Raw genomic sequence first — 20023 nt, forward strand, 5'->3', positions numbered from 1 at the left:
AAATAAAAAATAAATAAAAACATATCCATACTTTGAATTAAGGGAGTACACTTGGCAATTTCTTAGAAATGATTCACTTATAAAGTTATCACTCTGATGGGCCATTTACTAGTACAGGAGTTTTTCGAAATAGTTCAAGGTAAAGATTACCAACTTTATTTAAAATAAATGCAGCTTATAGTTTAAAATATAAAAAATACGTCAGAGATGATATACTTAAAGGTAACTTAGACACAACTCAGAAGCTAAGTGGTTTCTTCAAATTACTAGTGCCTATAAACTGCCTGAATCACTTAAGTCTTCGCTACTTAGCTTTGCTCTGCAATGCTGGAAAGCAACAGCAGTCGGCAAGTTACTCTTCAACATTTAATGGTGCCACAGGGTTAAATAATGGCCTTCCTTTCTTGGCCTGAATCTTGCCAAAGTTAGCCTCAAACTCTTTTTTTGTTCCATTTAGATTTCCTAGATGTCCATCCTTATCCTATAGCCTAGAGAATTCAGTTTCCTTATCCTGTACTGTACTATCTGTGGAGTTAATTCAAGTACCATTGGTGTCTCTTTTATCTGACCTATGGAAATGCCTTCTTCCAGTAATCCCTGAATTCTCTCTTCCAAAACTGGAACGGAATAATATAAATGGCAGGACATTTCAAAACTAATTGCTTCAGGTCATGATCTGTGCATTTAAAAGTATTTTTAGAGAAGGACATGCTGTCCTGTATACTTCCTGGGCAAAGTTGAAAAAGAAATCCTTTGAGTTTGGATAGAAGCTGGAGAATTTCAGAGTTGGCAAAACCTTGCTCCTGGAGAAATTCTAATGTTTCCTTGATAGCTGCAGAAGAATTTAGCAAAATAAATGGATTCTGGCTTAACAATTTGAGTAACCAAACTTTCATGTTGGCCTCAGAGCCACCTAAATTTAGATAACTCTCCTGGAGAATACTTATCATTTGCTTATTTTTCTCAATAGGATTATGAAAAACATTAGATGCAGTTGTCAAAAATCTGCTAATGACCACATTTTTGAGTCCCAACTCTTGAAAGAACTGAATGTTCAGCCTCTGGGTTTCCTGGTCTTTAACGGTAAAGAAAGATTCTGGAAACTGTTCTATTAACTTGACTAACTCTTGCTCGTTTTTGCAAACCAACTGCCAGAGTGCTCTCTGGGTGTTAAAAGCGGCTGGACTGCAGACAATTGCTTCTGGGCAGCGCTCCAAAATACCGGTTATAGCAGCTTCATCGGCACCCAGTTGTTGTAAAACGTCTGCAATTTCTTCAACATAGGTTTCCTTCTCAAAAGTACCCATCCTTTTGATCTGCGAATTTTCCTGACGTCCACTGAAAATTTATAGAGCTTTTCCACTGTTCTTTTATTTTCTTGGTTTGATTGATGATCAGTTGGATAGACGAAGCATGCTAAAGGGGGTCTGGATTTTGAAGCCAATGGCATCTTTCTGAAAGAACACAGCCTGCAGGGCTGGGATCTTAGCAGCAGCTTCCACAGCATGTCTGCAGTCCGTTGGCTAATTCCCACCGTCCTGGGACTCAGAATGTACTCATTGTACCTGTAACAATGAAAACATAGGTTTTAACATAAGGGGTGTTGACTTTAAGAATGCAAACACAAATGTGGGTTCTAAGCAGTAAGCACAGAAATAACATGGATTTAAATTAGATGGGAAAACTGAATTTTGCCAAAGTCAGTCTCAAACTTTTTGTGGAATATTAAATATTCCTCTTAAAATAATTTATAAAGTAACTAATATACCTCCTTCACAACTTAATGTCTTATACATTAAAAACACACTGTCTATGTGAGCTTTGCCACAACCTTGTGAAGTAATTTCTGTTTTACATTTTAAGAGTTCAAAGATTCAAAGACCTCAAATGTTATTCTGACACGAATTCCCTTTCCTACAACTGTTATGTTTTTCTTTAAGAGACATGTTTTATTTCAACAAACACACACACACAAGGTTTTCCTTTTTTTTTTTTTTTAACATTTTAAATTTTCAAGTTTATGTTTAGCTAAAGTAAATACTTCTTGGGGAGGAGAGTCATCTCTAATATTATATTTTAGAGTAAATATTTCTGCTGAGAAATTTATCCAAAGTCAATCTGTTTTATTTAAAAGGAGTTAATAAGTATAAACTTGTTTTATGAGAATTATGTAAAAATCCTTTTTATGAATCCAAATTAAACCAAGTCTTAGCCAAACAAAGTGAGGAATGCTGCGTGACTGGCCCAGTAGAGCAATGGGCAATCAAATTAAGTGGAATGGGGACCATACTTTTACAACAGTCTAACCAGCTGTCCCCACTTGACAGATTTAGGTCCCGAGAGATGGCTATACTATGGGTAATACCTTATGGACTTTGGCACTATTTTTCTGTTATCTCTGGTAATGTAAACATGCCTAGTTTGTTGTTTTAACTTTTAAAGGTCATATTATTTATTTCAGAGAGAGCGCACACAAAGTTGGTGGGAGAGGGACAGAGGGAGAGGGAGAGCAGGGAGCCGGATGAGAGAGACAATCCCAGGGCCCTGAGATCATGACCTGAGCCAAAGGCCACCACTTAACAACTGAGCCACCCAGGTGCCCAGTTCTAACTTACAGTTGCTGAGAGTGTTAAGTGTTGCATCCCTGACACAAAACCATGAACAGTTTAGCTAGTCAACAGCATTCCCTTATTATTTGTAGGTTTGAAGGAAAGTTGAAAAAAAAGCCATAATCCAATCTCTGCCCTTAATAATGCCATTGCCATATATATATACCATATATACCATATACCAAGGACTTTTCACTTCCAAGCCTGTTCTAACTAATGTAAATAAATCACTATTCTCAAAGGAAAAATAACAAGTAACAATGTTCTCAGTTGTTTTACCATTTGTAATAATAGCTCATTGTTAGTCCCCATGGTATCCACAATAGTTGTAGGCATAGTTTCTATTTTACTTCTGGTGGTTCAATGAGAGTATTTTTCATATAATTCCTAATACCACTTTCCTTTTAGATGATTCCTGATAGCAAGATATAAATATTAAGCTATTTAAAAATTTCTAAGAGGACCATGGATTTTAACTGGAAGCAGGAGATACTACATAATGAATTGGGTACATACAGATCTAATCTGGAGCCTCACAATCTTGGGCCTCACAACCGTACCACATGCTGGAAGAACTGTGGGTTCTGTGGCCAAAATGTCCATGCTCAGTCCTGGTTCTAATTTATGGGGTTATCTTGGGAAAGTTTCTTAGCCTCAGATTAATTAAGTTGAATAAGTAGTGATCAGAAGAGTACCTCACAGTAAATGTTCAATAAGGATGACTACTAACAGTACCATCCTTAAAAGGAAAAGAAAGTGCTGAATTTTATAGGGATACTTTGCGTCCAATACTTTGCAATAAGCCTGGTACATAGTAGCACTCAATAAACAGTTGCCATTACTAGGAAATACCTGGGGCTAAAATTCTTGTACTAATATGATTATATGACTAAAATTGTATTTTAGACAGAAGTGCATTATTTATAAAGAATACATAAGAATTGTGAAACTCTTTTAAATGCTTTGGTTGTCCCAAATAACTGTTTATAAAAGCAATCCATTTTCACTAAAGCAAATTTGCCAAATTCTGAAAAGAATAAGGGAGTGAATCAAACTATCACTCTCTGCAGATGATATGATTACTTTATGTGGAAAACCCAAAAGACTCCACTCCAAATCTGCTAGAACTTGTAAAGAAATTCAGTAAAGTGTCAGGATATAAAATCAATGCACAGAAATCAGTTGCATTTCTATATACCAACAGCAAGACAGAAGAAAGAGAAATTAAGGAGTCAATCCCATTTACAATTGCACCCAAAACGTAAGATACCTAGGAATAAACCTAAACAAAGAGACAAAGAATCTGTACTCAGAAAACTATAAAGTACTCATGAAAGAAACTGAGGGAAAACACAAAGAAATGGAAAAAAATGTTCCAACTCATGGATTGGAAGAATAAATATTGTGAAAATGTCTATGCTCCCTAAAGCAATCTACACGTTTAATGCAGTCCCTATCAAAATCCCATCCATTTTTTTCAAAGAAATGGAACAAATAATCCTAAAATTTATATGGAAGCAGAAAAAACCCCAAATAGCAAGAGGAATGTTGAAAAAGAAAGCCAGAGTTGGTGGCTTCACAATTCCAGACTCCAAGCTCTATTACAAAGCTGTCATCAAGACAGTACGGTACTGGCACAAAAACAGACACATAGATCAATGGAACAGAATAGAGAGCCCAGAAATAGGACCCTCAACTCTATGGTCAACTAATCTTTGACAAAGCAGGAAAGAATGTCCAATGGGAAAAAGACAGTCTCTTCAACAGATGGTGTTGGGGAAAATTAGACAGCCACATGCAGAAATACGAAACTGGACCATTTCCTTATATCACATACAAAATAGACTCCAAATGGGAAAGACCTCAATGTGAAAGAGGAATCCATCAAATCCTTGAGGAGAACACAAGCAGCAACCTTTCGACCTCAGTCGCAGCAACCTCTCGACCTCAGTCGCAGCAACCTCTTCCTAGGAACATTGCCAAAGGCAAGGAAAGCAAGGACAAAAATGGAACTACTGGGACTTCATCAAGATCAAAAGCTTTTGCACAGCAAAGGAAACAATCCACGAAACCAAAGACAACTGACAGAATGGGAGAAAGACATTTGCAAACGACATAATAGATAAAGGGCTAGTGTCAAAATCTATAAAGAACTTATCAAACTCAACACCGAAAGAACAAATAATCCAATCAAGAAATGGGCAGAAGACATAAACAGACATTTCTGCAAAGACGACATCCAGATGTCCAATAGAACATGAAAAAGTGTTCAACATCACTCAGCATCAGAGAAATACAAATCAAAACCACAATGAGATACTACCTCACACCAGTCAGAAAGGCTAAATTAACAAGTCAGGAAATGACAGATGCTGGCGAAGATGCGGAGAAAGGGGAACCCTCCTACACTCTTGGTGGGAATGCAAACTGGTGCAACCACTCTGGAAAACAAAATGGAGGTTCTCAAAAAGTTGAAAATAGAGCTACCCTATGACCCAGCAATCACACTACTGGGTATTTAAGCTAAAGATACAAATGTGATCTGAAGGGGCACACGCACCCGAATGTATATAGCAGCAATGTCCACAATATCCAAACTATGGAAAGAACCTAGATGTCCATCAACAGATGAATGGACAAAGAAGATGTGGTATATATACACAATGGAATATTATGCAGCCATTAAAGAAATGAATCTTGCCATTTACAATGACGTGGATGGAACTAGAAGGTATTATGCTGAGTGAAATAAGTCAATCGGAGAAAGACAATTATCATATGACCTCCCTGATAGGAGGAATTTGAGGAAGCAAAGTGGGGGATTTGGGGAGTAGGAAAGGAAAAAATAAAACAAGATGGGATAGGAGGGAGACAAACCATAAGAGACTCTCAATCTCCCAAACTGCCGGGTTGCAGGGAGGAGGGGGGTATGGAAAGGGTGGTTGGGTTATGGACATTGGGGAGGGTATGTGCTATGGTGAATGTGTAAAGCCTGATGGAGGATTCACAGACCTGTATCCCTGGGGCTTATAATATATGTTAATTTTAAAAAATTAATAAAGAAAAAATATTACTGGAGTGGAAAAAAAAAGAACAGGGAAGTGGAAATTCCTTCACAACTGTTCATATCTGACATACATGTCTGTTTTTTTCTGATTCTTGTCCCTTTCGTTACCATTTTTTAAATACATTAAGCAAGGCTACCTTGTATATGAGAACTAGGTCTTAAGTTCACCCTACAATTTGAAATTGTAATGACTCAGAATTTTTCTGAAAATGTGCTTCAGCCGGTACCACACTAAAGACTGACATGATGTCTTCCAGTGAGGCCAGCACAGCAAGGGACTCCTCAGCACTGTAACAGATCCTGGTGTTTGGTTAAGCACCAGATAAAGTTATGTGGCCTAGTGTGGGGGTTATGCTATACAAAATGACAGATTGGTAAAGCAGCCCCGTCTCACATTTCCTGCTCACACCAGGGTGAAATATTATGTGCTCAGCGAGTTGTCTCACAATTAAAGCTGTCTTGCTCTTTTTAGTCTCTCATGGTTAAACTATGTTTGCTCATCAAAGTGAAGAGCACATGGGATGCCTGGGTGGCTCAGTTGGTTAAGCAGCTGCCTTCGGCTCAGGTCATGATCCCAGCATCCTGGGATCAAGTCCCACATCGGGCTCCTTGCTCATCGGGGAGCCTGCTCTCCTCTGCCTCTGCCTGCCATTCTGTCTGCCTGTGCTTGCTCTCTCTCCCTCTCTCTCTCTGACAAATAAATAAATAAAATCTTTAAAAAAAAAAAAGTGAAGAGCACAAATGTTGTGACTCTTTTACAAACAGCACAAATTATATATACAATTGATTTATTATATGCACTCTAAGTATCTAAACTTAGCATCAAAACCACTCTATAAATATACGAGTACATGATAGTGGGGACTGATACACCATAATTCTGGAATTCCTTCCCTAGCACTGAGTATTTGAGCTGTTTGTAATACTAGTTATCTGCTTCCTCTCTGTCTACATTCATGTTTTTTGGGATGAATCTCTAGGAGAATTACTGAAAAGAAGATAAGGGAACATCTGAAAAGCTAGGTTGTTAATTTACTGTTCCAGAAAAAATATCTGTTAATTGTCAGAGGCACTATGACCGATTCATCAGTTTTAATTTTTTTTTTTAAGGACTTTATTTATTTATTTGACAGAGAGACAGAGAGAAAGCACAAGTAGGCAGAGAGAGAGAGAGAAGCAGGCTCTCTGCTGAGCAGGAAGCCCCTTGCAGAACTCAATCCCAGGACCCTGGGATCATGACCTGAGCCGCAGGCAGCCACTTAACCAACTGGGCCACCCAGGCGCCCCCATCATCAGTTTGAAATTTTTTTTTTTTTTTAAAGATTTTATTTATTTGACAGAGAAAGAGAAATCGCAAGTAGGTAGAGAGGCAGGCAGAGAGAAAGAGGGGAGGAAGCAGGCTCCCTGCAGAGCAGAGAGCCCGATGTGGGGCTCGATCCCAGGACCCTGGGATCATGACCTGAGCAGAAGGCAGAGGCTTTAACCCACTGAGCCACCCAGGTGCCCCATCAGTTTGAATTTTTATATGTGAAAAATGAAAACAATTAATTCACTTTCTTCTACTAACGAGTGCGAGCTTAATGAGTTATTTTGGCCCTCTTTATTTTCTTTTGTGTATTAACTACTCCTGCCTTTTTTAAACTGCAATTTTCCGTTTTTTAAGAATGGACTTACAATAAACTCTTCATGTATTAAAAAATGTGTTTTTGGTTTTCTCTAATTCACTTTCCGTTGTTGATGGTATAAAAATTCCAGCATTACTAAAGTGGTACATTTTTTCACTGTGGTAAGATATAAATTTTTACTATTTTAACCATTTTAAGTAACAATTCAGTGTTATTAACTATATTCACAATGTTGTACAACCTCTACTACTATTCCAGAATTTTTCATCACCCCAAACAGAAATTCTGTTCCCTTAGACAATAATTCCCCATTCCTTCCTCCTCTCAGCCGTTGGTAACTTCTACTTTCTGTCTATAGGAATCTGCCTGTTCTTGGTACTTCGTGTAAGTGGTCATACAGTATTTGTCCTGTTGCATTGGTTTTTTTTTTCACTTGGCATAACATCCTCAAGGTTATTACATAGTATAGCATGTATCAGAACAAAGTGGTTAATTTTAAGCGATCAAGGGTCATAGAAGTTTCCCCTTTTCTTGATTCTTACTGCTTTTATGCACCACATGATCAGATAAAAATTCATCCATATGTCCTTCTATATTTTGATTTTAAAAAGTTAGCTCCTTTAATTCACTTGAATTTCTACTGTGAGCTGGAAGTCTACACATTATCAATATGTTTAGCTATCTCCAAGCACTGTTTTTGACCAATCCTTTCCTTCCCCATGATCTGTGAGGCCTCCTTTACTATACATTAAATGTAGCTTTTGATCTATCCAGCCTCTATCCTCACTCTCCAATATTTTGCAATTCCCCTGAAGACCAAGGCGACTAATTTCTTTTGCTGCAAACTTGGCTCCCTCTGCCAGACCATTCTAAAACAATCCTTCGGTGGAGTGTACTCTTGATACCCCCATGCAATGATGTCAAAGCTCCTCAGCTTGGACCTCCAGCTTCCCCTGACCTCTACTCCACTCTCATTCCATGCTCCCGCCTCTACTTGGTACAAAGAAAGGAGAGCAACTCATTACACCAAACGTAAACCTTCTGCTGTCTCCCCTTTCCTACAATTACATCCTTCAGCATCCAGGGTAATCTCTGCCTCTGTATGATTCCAACCTCTCTGGCCTGAAAACCTCCAGAGCCCCTCTTTCTCATATACTTACTCCTTCAGCTGTATCCTCCTCTCTGGGGCTCCCATCCTTCAGCTCAATGGCTCTTCTCACTGCCACCTAGCTAAAACCCTATTTTCTCTTAACCTTCAGTGAATTTTTTTAAAGATTTTATTTATTCAACAGAGAGAACACAAGTAGGGAGAGCAACAGGCAGAGGGAGGGGGGAAGCAGGCTCCCCCGCTGGGCAGGGAACTGATGAGGGGCCTGATTCCAGGATCCCGAAACCATGACCCGAGCCAAAGGCAGAGGCTCAACACGACTGAGCCACCCAGGCGCCCCCATCCTCAGTTAATTCTCGAAAGATGCTTCTTTCTCTCCAATTCCTTTCCTCCTATTATATAGATACCAATAAAGACAATTCCCATGTGATGGAGCCAATGAGCTCTGTTCCTTCCTCTTTTGACCTCTGTAAGCTTTCAGCATAGTTGACCACTTTCTCCAGGAAATACTCTCTCTCGGATTTCCAAGACTTCCCACTCTCCATTCTCTTCCCCTCCCCACCCTGCTACACTCTCACTTCCTTTTATCTGTCTTCTTGCAGGCTCATCTTCAAGGCTTGATTCTAGACCCTCTCCTCCTCTTACCTTACAGTTTCTCCTCAGGGATCCTGTCCTCATCCAGGGCTTCAGTTAATCACTTGGGCTTCTTTCCAACTTATTCTCAAAATGTGATCTTGTCACCTCCCTGCAATAAACTTTCAATGGCACTTTAGGACAAAGACACTAAAACAAAATAAAAATGTCTTACACCATGGTCCTAAAGTCCTCTGTCTGGGCTCTGTCACCACCCAAATCTGTGCCCCTCCCCTCCAATCCCCCCCCAACCCCACCAGCCACACCAGTTCTTTTCAGTACTGGTTGCTCTGCCTGTTCCCACCACAAGGTCTTTGAAGGCTGAGGGCAGTTCCCACGGCCAGAGTGCCCATGTCTAACTCCTAGGACTGAGTGCCGCTCTCTCTGGGAAACTTCCTGTCTTGAATAGATGAAGCCACTTGTCCCCATTATAGGCTCTCATGGCACCATGGACTGCTTCTCTTTGCCACCTGTCATAGCTGCATCTGTTCATGTGTTGTTTCTGTCTCACCCTCCAGGAGGGCAGAGATTTGTCACCACTATGTTCCAATGAATTGCTTCCCTACCATTCACTTCAGGGGCACTGCTGACTGTAGGAGGCATGCTGGACAAGGAGGACCTTTGCATATGTTCTTCCATAGCACCTCTTTCTTTACCCTACTGTAGCACTTAAACTTCTGTAAAGTTCTTCATCCATTCAACCAATGGTTTTTCTTTCTTTATTTTACTTTTTTAAGCTCATGCTGTGTTGTCAGGCATTACGTCAGATTCAGCTCTTCTGCTAAAATGTTTCTTCATAACTTTCAGTCTCAGACCCACTAGAGAACCTGGTGAGAGCCCCAGACCTCTCTTTCCAAAAGAACAAAAAAGAAAAGACCTGTACTCACAACGTTTGGAAAAGATTTTACCGGGATTCACGGGCACCTGCAGCCCGGCTATAAACAACCTGTACTAGACTGCAAGTGCTGGCAGGGCAGAGTCTGGGTCCTGTTCTTCTCTGTCCCCTGTACCCAGCAAAGAACTTGGTCCACAGAGGAACAAAATCAGTATTTGACAACTGAAACTGAATGAACAAATCCAGTTCATGAGGCAACCTAAGGTTGTGTGTAAAACTGTGGTCTGCACGGGCTTAATTCCTGGTCACTGGTTATGTTGGGATTTGGGAAAGTCACATCGCTTCTCCGTGCCTCAGCTGGAGTGTCAGGAAAATGGGGACACTACATCCTGGGTCCCTGTTCAGACTAAATTGAGTTAATATCATAAACCACTTACAGAGTACTCAGAAAAGTCACCACAATGACCCACTTTAAAGTTGAAGAAACAGATGCAGGTAAAGTAACTCCCAAGGTCTGCTCAGCTAACAAAGGGCAGCAGACCTTGGATTCAAACCCAACAACTTGGCTTCAGAGTACAGCGCTACCCTTTGCCCTACACAGCAATACACTTGGCAATGTTTGTTAAATCACAACATGGTCTATTCCCAGATAATCCTGTTTCTTAAGCATTCTTGAAGTGTTAAGTTCACTTCAAGAATATGCGCAATATTCATACTTACACACTACGCTCTACAACATCGGTAACAATTCAATTAAGCTCTACTTTATAACATGCACTATCTGCTGACAGTTTTCAAATTAACCCCAATGTGTATAACAAGTAAAAATGAGGACCGAAAGGAAGAAAATCTTGGGGAATGATCGAAAACCACATATCCATCCTGTGGCGCCTGCGCTTTTCCAGAACCTCTGACCTACGACGCCTGCGCATCCGCCCAGGCCAGGCATGCTGAGCGAGCTGGCGGGGAGTCCCGTTTCTCCGTGCGCGGCCCCCAACCCCTGCCGGTCGGCCGCTGTGTTGCTGGTGAGGCCCACCCCGGGGGTGCGGAGAAAGGGGTGCGACTCACCTGTCCACTCCGTGCAAGACGCAGTGAGTCCCGGGTCCCTGGTTCCGTCCTTCCTCCCTCCCCCCGCCGAGGTTTCCCGTGGCCCGCCGTCTTCCCGAGGCTGGGAACAGGGGTCAGGGTCCCGAGACTAGTGTCCCAACAGGGCCGCGAACTCCCCTCGGCCGTGTGGTCCCAGCCCCCAGCCAATCAGGGCACAGGAGGACCCGTGAGCCCGCAGACGCAGCCCCAACGCAGCCAATCAAGGTGCGAGACGCAGGCGGCGCGACCCTCACGTTAGGCGGGGCTGCGCGACGGAAGCCGGCCAGCGTGGGAATCAGCTTGCCTGGCAACGGAGCCAGGTGCCGCAATTACGCGCCTGGCGTTTCCACACCCTTTCCTTACCAGCATTTAGAAACTTGGGAGTTCCGGTCGTTTTGTCCCTTGGGGAACGTCACTAGCTCATAAGAAAAAATGTAAAGTAACTCAGAAGCCGCTGTATCTTTAAGCTATAGCCATTCAGAGCTCCCCAAATAATTCGATGGGTAAAGAACTAATTTACAAAAGACAAAAAAATGTAGTTCCAAAACAATAAACCTCTGGGAACATATTTAGCCTTCTTGCTGCCCCTTCCACCCCCCCCGCCCCCAGTAGTCAACAACTGTGTTATGTCTTTAAAAACCTCCCCCTGCCACTTCCATCTAAATAAATACTTGCCTTTTCTGATAAACTGCCCAGTTTCTGATAAACACTGGGATGGTATGCCCAGTGGTTTACATTCTAATTATTATCTCTGATGCCAACCTCATAAAATGCTTTCTCCTTAAGCCAGTCTCAATGTCTATCCCATTTATTCTTACATTATCTATCAATCAACAAAATATTGATGGTATGCCTATTAAGTTCCAAGCATGTGAAACAGCAATGAGAAGACAGCGGTGGACAAGACAAGGGGGAATAAAGTACATTCCCTGTCTTGACGGAGTTTACATGTAGGACAGTGAAGGACAAAGACATTAACAACGGATAACATGATTAATCCCAACTAGAGTGAAATGTTTCCAGAGATAGGTGCCCCCACCCTGCCTAGTTGTCCTATATTCCTGGGTAGAGCTGGGAGTCAGGAAAGCTAGGATTTTCCCAGGCTGGAGATCTCTCCCTTATATGTTTCATAGCACACACTGTGCACAGTTCTAACATGGCTTGAACACACACCACTGTATTCTTCCAGACTGCCCCCTCTTTGTGAACCCCTTGTGGAAATTTACAGATTTTTTTTTCCTCTGAACAATATTTGGCACATTATAGGAACCCAGGAAATGTTAATTGGAGTCTAGCCTTAATAGTCTGTGCTCAACAGGCTTATTGAGATGGCCTGACATTTGCATTTTAATTACATGGAGTAGCAGCAAGAATCCTAGCTCTTATTTCAAGATCAACTTTGATCTCCAGGACATTCTAAAATTAATGAGTAGCTAATGTATATGAGGTCTGGGATGCTAGTCAGTAACCCTTCTCCTTCTGAGTTAGCTTTATAGAAAAATCCTATTATTCATGGCTTTATGAACACTTTTTACTGCAATACAAGGATCTGGGGCCTGGATTAACCAAAATGTTTCACTGCATTAGGAAAAAGGAATTAGAGTAGGATATGAGAAGAGAAGGGAGTTGAGGAATCTAAACTCAAGCACTTTTAGAACTTCTGCTGTGGTTAGGAGGAAGGGAATAGACATGTACACTAGGGTGCTGGCAGCTTAGCTTGAACCTGGGCTCCACATAATTGTGTAAGAAATAGTAAAACATATGATCCTGTACATTGTAATCAAAACTTGAAACTGACCGATTCAGCTATGCCAACTGTATTAATAAATGTGACCTAGTTTTTCCATTCCAATATTTAGTGAATTTCTAGGCCATGCAATCAGGAAAAAAACCCCTGGATGGAGAAATGGGAGAAAAGAAGCCAGTATTATGGATATTACCTATAAGAAAATTACAAACATGTTTGAAATTGTGGGAAGATCCTGAAGCTTCTAGTACTTAGAGAGGCCTTAAAAACATACCGTTATCAGTCTTTATATCCCAATTTTACTAATTTATTTCAAGTGAATGTAAAAACATAAAAACTTCACATGGGTTCTTTCAAAAGTTTGCTTTCCTCAACTCAATTTTCCAAGTTGCCAGAACAGAACAGGTTTTGTTAATACGATTTCAAGCTATATTTCCTCAAAGAATATAAGACCTTAAATCCCTCAACCACCAGCAGCGTTTTCAGAACACTAACCCTTTGGGTTGGGGAAAAACACTGTATTCAAACATCCACTCAACTGGAATACGGTGATACTGGTCTTTCCCTTTCAGTGATTCTTTTCAGTTATAATTTAGACCAAAGTGAAAAAGCCTCCCAAAAAGCCCCCTAAAAGCCAAAATCCCCCTACATGTCGAAGTAAAATATCAGTGTCTATGCTGAAACAATGTTCTTTTACTAAATATTTATTCACATTAAAACTGAATCTTTTTTTTTCTTAGATTTATTTTATTTGACAGAGACATCACAAGTAGGCAGAGAGGCAGGCAGAGAGAGAGATCGGGGAAGGCAGGTCCCCGCTGAGCAGGGAGCCTGATGCCAATGCAGGGCCTGATCCCAGGACCCTGAGATCATGACCGGAGCTGAAGGCAGAGGCTTAACCCATTGAGCCACCCAGACGCCCCTAAAACTGAATCTTTTAGGGGTACCTGGGTGGCTCAGTCTGTTAGGGGCTTGACTCTTGATCTCTGCTCAGTTCTTGATCTCAGGCCAATAAGTTCAAGCCCCATATTTGGCTGCACACTGGGCATGAAAGCCTGCTAAAAACAAAACAAAACAACACAAAAAAACCCTGAATCTTCTATTCCCCTGGATGAATGGTCCCAGGTCTATGAATTTCTCAGTGCTGTACAGTACAATCAGGTCCAAAGAGTAGACTGATGGTAAATATAAGCATCATGAAAAACAATTAAGATATCACTCCTGATTAACAGTGGCAAAAGAAGATAGATAACGCATATTTTTTTTTCTTTTCTAAGTAATGGAACTTATCACTCAGTGTTAATTCATTATTCAGGATGCTTTTTAAATGTGTATCATATAAAAATATGTTACTGCTTTTGGATTTTAGACTCAAATTATTCTTAAGTTACTTTTAAATACAATTATCACCCTGAACATCTATCACAACTAAAGACTGGGGAAAAGGAAAAAAAAAATAACACCGGTTATAATTCCAAAAGGAAAAAACTAGCCTACAAGAGACAGGAATGGGATGATAATAATAGTAATAGTAGTAGTAATAATAGTAATAGTATGCTACAGCTGTAGCATAAAGTTAGGCAGACTATGCACTGCACGATCCAGGGATCTATAAAGCACAGCAGCCTTGCAGCTAACATTTATTGACTAACTGCCACATGCCAGGCACTGTTATGAGTATTTCATATGTAGTATGAAGCAGATACTACTCTTATCCCTATACGGTTAATAACTTGCCCAAGATCTCAAACGAGTGGCAGAGCCAGGTCTTTGACTCCAGAGCCCACATTATTAATTATAGTGACTAACTCATAGTTATAAGCCCCATTACCTGAAATAACCACTTTGGTTTTATATCTTTCTTGCAGATAGATAGGTATTATAAAAAGTTATAAAGCATTTGGAAGTTGGTAATCTTATTTGGAATAATTGTGAAAAATACTGCATTACTAAAATAAGTGGAAACTGATCCTTAATTCAGAATGGTTATATGTGGTTTACAGACTGTCTCTGATTTGTAATCACATCTCATATAACAATGCTCTCCCCCTTACCTAAAACAAAAACTTAAAAAGAAAAGAAAAAACAACCACCACCAAGTACACAAGATTCCATATATGCATATACTTTAATAACAAGGTCACTTAGTTGTAAATGAACAAAAGGAGACAAGGAGAACTTAACACATGATACTTCCACAGATTTGGGTCAAAACAGGCATACATGAAGATTTAAAACATATATTGTCTGTGTTAACAGAGGTTATAACTACCAATTTTGATTGTGCACATTTTCTAAAACCTTATCAAAGAGTGTAAAGTTAGATCAAACAATGATGTCAAGAAAATTTTGTCCTAAAATTTTAACAAAGTCTTTTTAAGAAAGTCTAAAAACCTCCTATTTTCCCACATTGACTCTCAAAACGTCAGTTGTATATCAGAATATCAGTTTGCCACTTTAACTTTTACCATACATGAAAAATTATCAAAACTATATTGATGGGTCTATATTAATTGTGACTATATTTACATAAGCAAAATTTTTACCAAGTTCTTTATATACAAATTATCATTTGTCCTACGTGAAGTTCATTAAAAGTTTTTAAAACTACAGAAATGTCATTAGAAACAATGCATTTCAAATGTAACTGCTTTCCATCAATGAAGAACATTTTAAAATAATTTAACTGAAAAAAGTAGTGAACTCCCCACCAATTTCAGCTGCAACAGTATTCCTCCTGAATGTTTTCTGTGATTTAAGGGGGAAAAAAAAACGGGGTAAAGTTTGATTGCAAGGAATTAAATGATAAAATTTGATGAGTATTTACTGATCTTATCTTCAAGAAATGTACAGTCTAATTAGGGCTGGTGCTAAGAACTACAGTAATTTAAAAAAACTTTTTATATTTTTATTTTACTTTTTATTATTGCTGTTCATATATATTATTACTGAAGTATACTGACAGACAATATATATTAAGTTTCTGGTGTACATCATACTGATTCAACAATTCTGTATGTTAATCAATGGTCACCATGATAAATATAGTTAGCAGTAATTTAAAAATTTATTTTTTTTTTAAATTTAAGTTTAAGATAACTGAGTATGTTTTAAAACCTGGTAAATGTACTATTATAGATACTTTTTAATAAACTTAAATCAAAAAATAGGATCCCCACATCCAATTCAACTGAATATAGCCATGGCCTTTTGATACCTCTAAAAGGACCAATATTTAAAAAATCAAACTATTCCAGAACTGGAAAGAATTTAGATTTCAGAAGTATCACAACAGATAAAAGAAGTTATAAACATTTAAGAGGAAAAGATTTGGGGGAAAAGTTCATAAAGGGATTAATAATACCACTAAAATAAAAGTCACTTTAATTGTTTTAGACTCAAGGTAGTATAGTAAAGAATTAAAAAGATGTCTTTTTCTGAGAAAAAACTTGAGCACAACATCATTACTTTTTCAAATTTAAATGTCATCAATTAGGATGATCTTTAAAACTAAGTCCTGTAATTTTCCCAGTAGAGACGCACTTCTCTTGTCTAAGAACTAACTAATTTTATAATAATCACTGAAAAATTTAAGGCTCAGTTTCTCTAGTTTGAAAAATGTGATAAGCTCCATTTTGGAAATGCCTTAATTTATATTAATTACACACTACACTAAAGCAAGAAATAAAGGTCTAAAGTATTTACCTAATTAGTGCTCTGTCGCTGGACCTTAGAACCGATACTCTGCGTGTCCTCTTCCTCACTAGGACGTTTCCCACTGCTGAAACCAGTGCTCATGGGGCTTCTTCCTACATATTTAAAAAAAATTATGTTTAAGATAGGAAGGTGAAAAGAACAGTATGCTCAAATGCTTCATTCTTACCTTGCTTTAATAGGTGAGTTGCTGACTGTCTCCATGAGCATAATTTAAAATACCACCCCCTTGAGAGCAACCTGTTAGTATTTAAAACACAGTAAAATTACTTAAACCCCAAATCTTATGTATTAAGACTACAAATCTAGTTTTTAGTAATTGTATTAAGGTCATTTATACTTTTTAGGACTAAACCTCAATCCTTCATAAGAACAAAAAGTCACAAGTCCAAATCAGGAAAATTTAAACTTAGGGTCATAGAAATGTTGACTTTTGGTTCAAAGGCAAAATCACTGATAATCATTTTCTAAAAAACATTTCTTTACTGAATAACAATTAGACACTTGACCATGGAAGCAAAATATAGAGCAACAGTGAAATACACATCCTCCTTTACCTCTTGTCCCTTTATTCCACATTCTTCCCACAGTGCCTGTCCAAAACATATGTCCTTGAAGATAAGTAAGGGCCTTTCAGATGAGAATTAAACTATTCAAATCACACAAAGAGGAGGAAACACAATGTGGCAGTTACCTAGCCTAAGCAATTACATTAATCCTTCCAAAAAGAAACAATGTTATAGGAGAGGGGGTTGGCACAGAAAGTAGGTTCTAGAGAAACATTTTTGTTAGTGTGTCCAGGTAATGGACAAATGTGAACATTCTAGCCCCTATACCAAAGTCACCTCATGGTTTGAGTAAGACAATCTACTTATTTTTTTTTTTAATTGTAATTTCATGCTCATCAAGTTCCTCTGGATAAAGAATTCAGCTTTTTAGGTACTGAGAATTGGGAAAGTGAATGCCCTGATCAGGGATGAGGGCTTCTATCACTGGAAAGGGATACCTCCACCATAAATAATAAACTAGTGTTCCCTGTTGATATATATATTTTAAACATTTTATTATTTGTCAGAAAAAGCGGGGGGGGGGGGGGGGAGAGCAAGGAGCCCTATGCAGGACTCGATCTCAGGACCCTGGGATCATGACCTGAGCCAAAGGCATATGCTTAACTGACTGAGCCACCCACACATCCCTGCTCTTTTATATCACATGGATAGTGTGTATGTGTGTACATGTGTTTGTATGTGGGTGTGTATATGTTTGTATTTGGGGGTGGTGCAGAGGAAGAGAGAGAGTCTTAAGCAGGCTCCACAACCAGTTGGAGCCTGATACAGGGCTCAGTCTCATGACCCTGAGATCATGACCTGAGCCAAAATCAAGAGTCGGATGCTTAACTGACTTTTAAACTTCTAGTCTGCCATTTACAGGATGGTCACCTCTAATTATACTAAAACACTCAGTTCTGAACTTGTTGAAGGTCAGATTCTGGACTACAGCACATTCACCACTGAATGGTGCTACTCCTGGTTTCACCATCAGCAGAGTGTCCCCAATAGTGATAACTGTTGTCTTCCATTATTGCACAAGATTATTTAAAACTTCACACAACACTGTGAATGTATTTAATTCCACTGAATTGTACATTTAAAACGGTTAAATGCTAAGTTTTATGTTACATATATTTTGCAATCAAGAAAACTTCAATAGGGGCTCCTAGGTGGTTCTGCTGATTGAGTATTGGACTCTTGGTTTCAGTTCGGTTCATGATCTCGGGACCGAGACGGGCATCAGGCTCCCCACTCAGCAGGGAGTCTGCCTGGGATTCTCATCTCCCTTGTCCTTCCCCCTATTCATGCACACACTCTCTCTCTAAAATAATTTTTTTAAAAAAGAAAGGAAACAAACAAAAAAAGGAAACTTCAAAAAATACATTTTCAATTATTGTATTTAGTCATACCTAATACAATTGTTGAATGCTCCTTTATGCTAGAGATTATACTAGGTCCTAGGGATACAAATATTACAAAAACATGAGGTCTTATCTTCAAGGGGCTCACAGTCCAAGTAGAAGGTGACAGATATATAAAATCACTAAGTACAAATAAGTAATATAATGGTTCTAGATGGAAGTTGTTACAGCATACAGTGAGGACACTAAGGAAGGAAAAGTCAATTTTACTGGAAGATTCACAGAGGTAGGCTCTAAATAACAGACTAGTACCTCATTTTCTCCACTCCATTAATTTTATTCCTCTTCCTGTTCTAAGATAAATGAGAATAATCTCATAAACAAAAAAATACTGAGTGAGGGCGCCTGGGTGGCTCAGTGGGTTAAAGCCTCTGCCTTCGGCTCAGGTCGTGATCCCAGGGTCCTGGGATCGAGCCCCGCATCAGGCTCCCTGCTCAGTGGGGAGCCTGCTTCCTCCTCTCTCTCTGCCTGCCTCTCTGCCTACTTGTGATCTCTCTGTCCAATAAATAAATAAAATCTTTAAAAAAAAATACTGAGTGAAAGCAGCCAGACACAAAAAGAATACAAACTATAAGATTTTTATAAAGTTCAAAAAAGGGAAAAAATAGAATTAGAAATCAGGAGAATGATTACTTTTGAAGATGGGGGAGGGATTAATAAGCTCAATAAATACATACAGAATTTCCTTAAGATAGCATCTTATTCCTTTAGAGAGTTAAATGATAAGCAGGCTCCTAAAATCTTCCTGTGCCCTAAATTCATGAATATCTCAACTGCCTATAACTTCCCCCATAAAAATGCAGTAAACTGGGGCGCCTGGATGGATCAGTTGTTAAGTGTCTGCCTTCAGCTCAGGTCATGATCTCAGGGTCCTGGGATGGAGCCCCGCACTGGACTTCCTGCTCTGCAAGCCTGCTTCTCTCTCTCCCTTTGCCTGCTGCTCCCCCTGCTGTGCTCTCCATCAAAAAAAAAAAAAAAAAAAAAAAAAATCTTTTAAAAAATGCAGTAAATTATATTTTCACAAGAATAACAGTACAAGAGACAATGAGCAGAGAAAAGAGCTTTGCCAAATCAATTGGCTAATGACTAGCTTAGGTGCTTAGAAAAATCAGAAATTCCCATATTCATCATGTCTTTAGGGACACTACAGTAGTTAAATTTCAAATGCCAAGATTATATGAGATAGGAGTCTTAGAATGAAAACTTAAAAAAAAAACACCCCATATTTCTTGTTTTAAAAAATCCCACATTTTTCTAAGGGCAAAAGTTTGTATGATCACACTCTTCTTATGTTATACTGCCAACAGCACCAAAGGGTTTTTCACTCATAAAATTCTAACTTAGGGGTGCCTGGGTACCTAGGTTGGTTAAGTGTCTGCCTTTGGCTCAGGTCATGATCTCAGGGTCCTGGGATGGAGCCACACATAGGGCTCCCTGCTCAGTGGGAGACTGCTTCTCCCTCTACCCCTCCCTCTGCTTATGCATGCTCTCTGTCAAATCAATAAAAAAAAAATCTGTAAAAAAAATTCTAACTTAAAGTACTGTGGGGAGAAAACTGCATAGAAAATATATTCAAAGGAAATATACTGAAATTTTAATAGTGACTATCTCTGCTGGATGGAATTAT

At 39.2% G+C, this 20023-nt stretch overlaps 2 protein-coding genes across 2 annotated transcripts in view; both read right to left on the reverse strand.

Moving 5' to 3' along the window:
• MTERF2 (mitochondrial transcription termination factor 2) lies at positions 1–8290 on the reverse strand. Its single transcript, XM_047739577.1, is given in 5 exon segments — positions 1–480; positions 483–638; positions 641–1297; positions 1300–1565; positions 8207–8290. Coding segments are annotated over 4 exon segments (1149 nt in total). The 5' UTR covers positions 1508–1565; positions 8207–8290; the 3' UTR covers positions 1–352.
• A 6529-nt stretch (positions 8291–14819) lies between these two features.
• The window catches only part of CRY1 (cryptochrome circadian regulator 1), a 100224-nt gene continuing 95020 nt past the window's right edge, over positions 14820–20023 (reverse strand). Inside the window, 4 exon segments of the mRNA XM_047739582.1 lie at positions 14820–15458; positions 16416–16519; positions 16594–16614; positions 16617–16664. Coding sequence (XP_047595538.1) covers positions 16416–16519; positions 16594–16614; positions 16617–16664 — 173 coding nt within the window. The 3' untranslated portion in view covers positions 14820–15458.

The sequence above is a fragment of the Lutra lutra genome, chromosome 8 (assembly GCF_902655055.1).
Source record: "Lutra lutra chromosome 8, mLutLut1.2, whole genome shotgun sequence".
Lineage (NCBI taxonomy): Eukaryota > Metazoa > Chordata > Mammalia > Carnivora > Mustelidae > Lutra > Lutra lutra.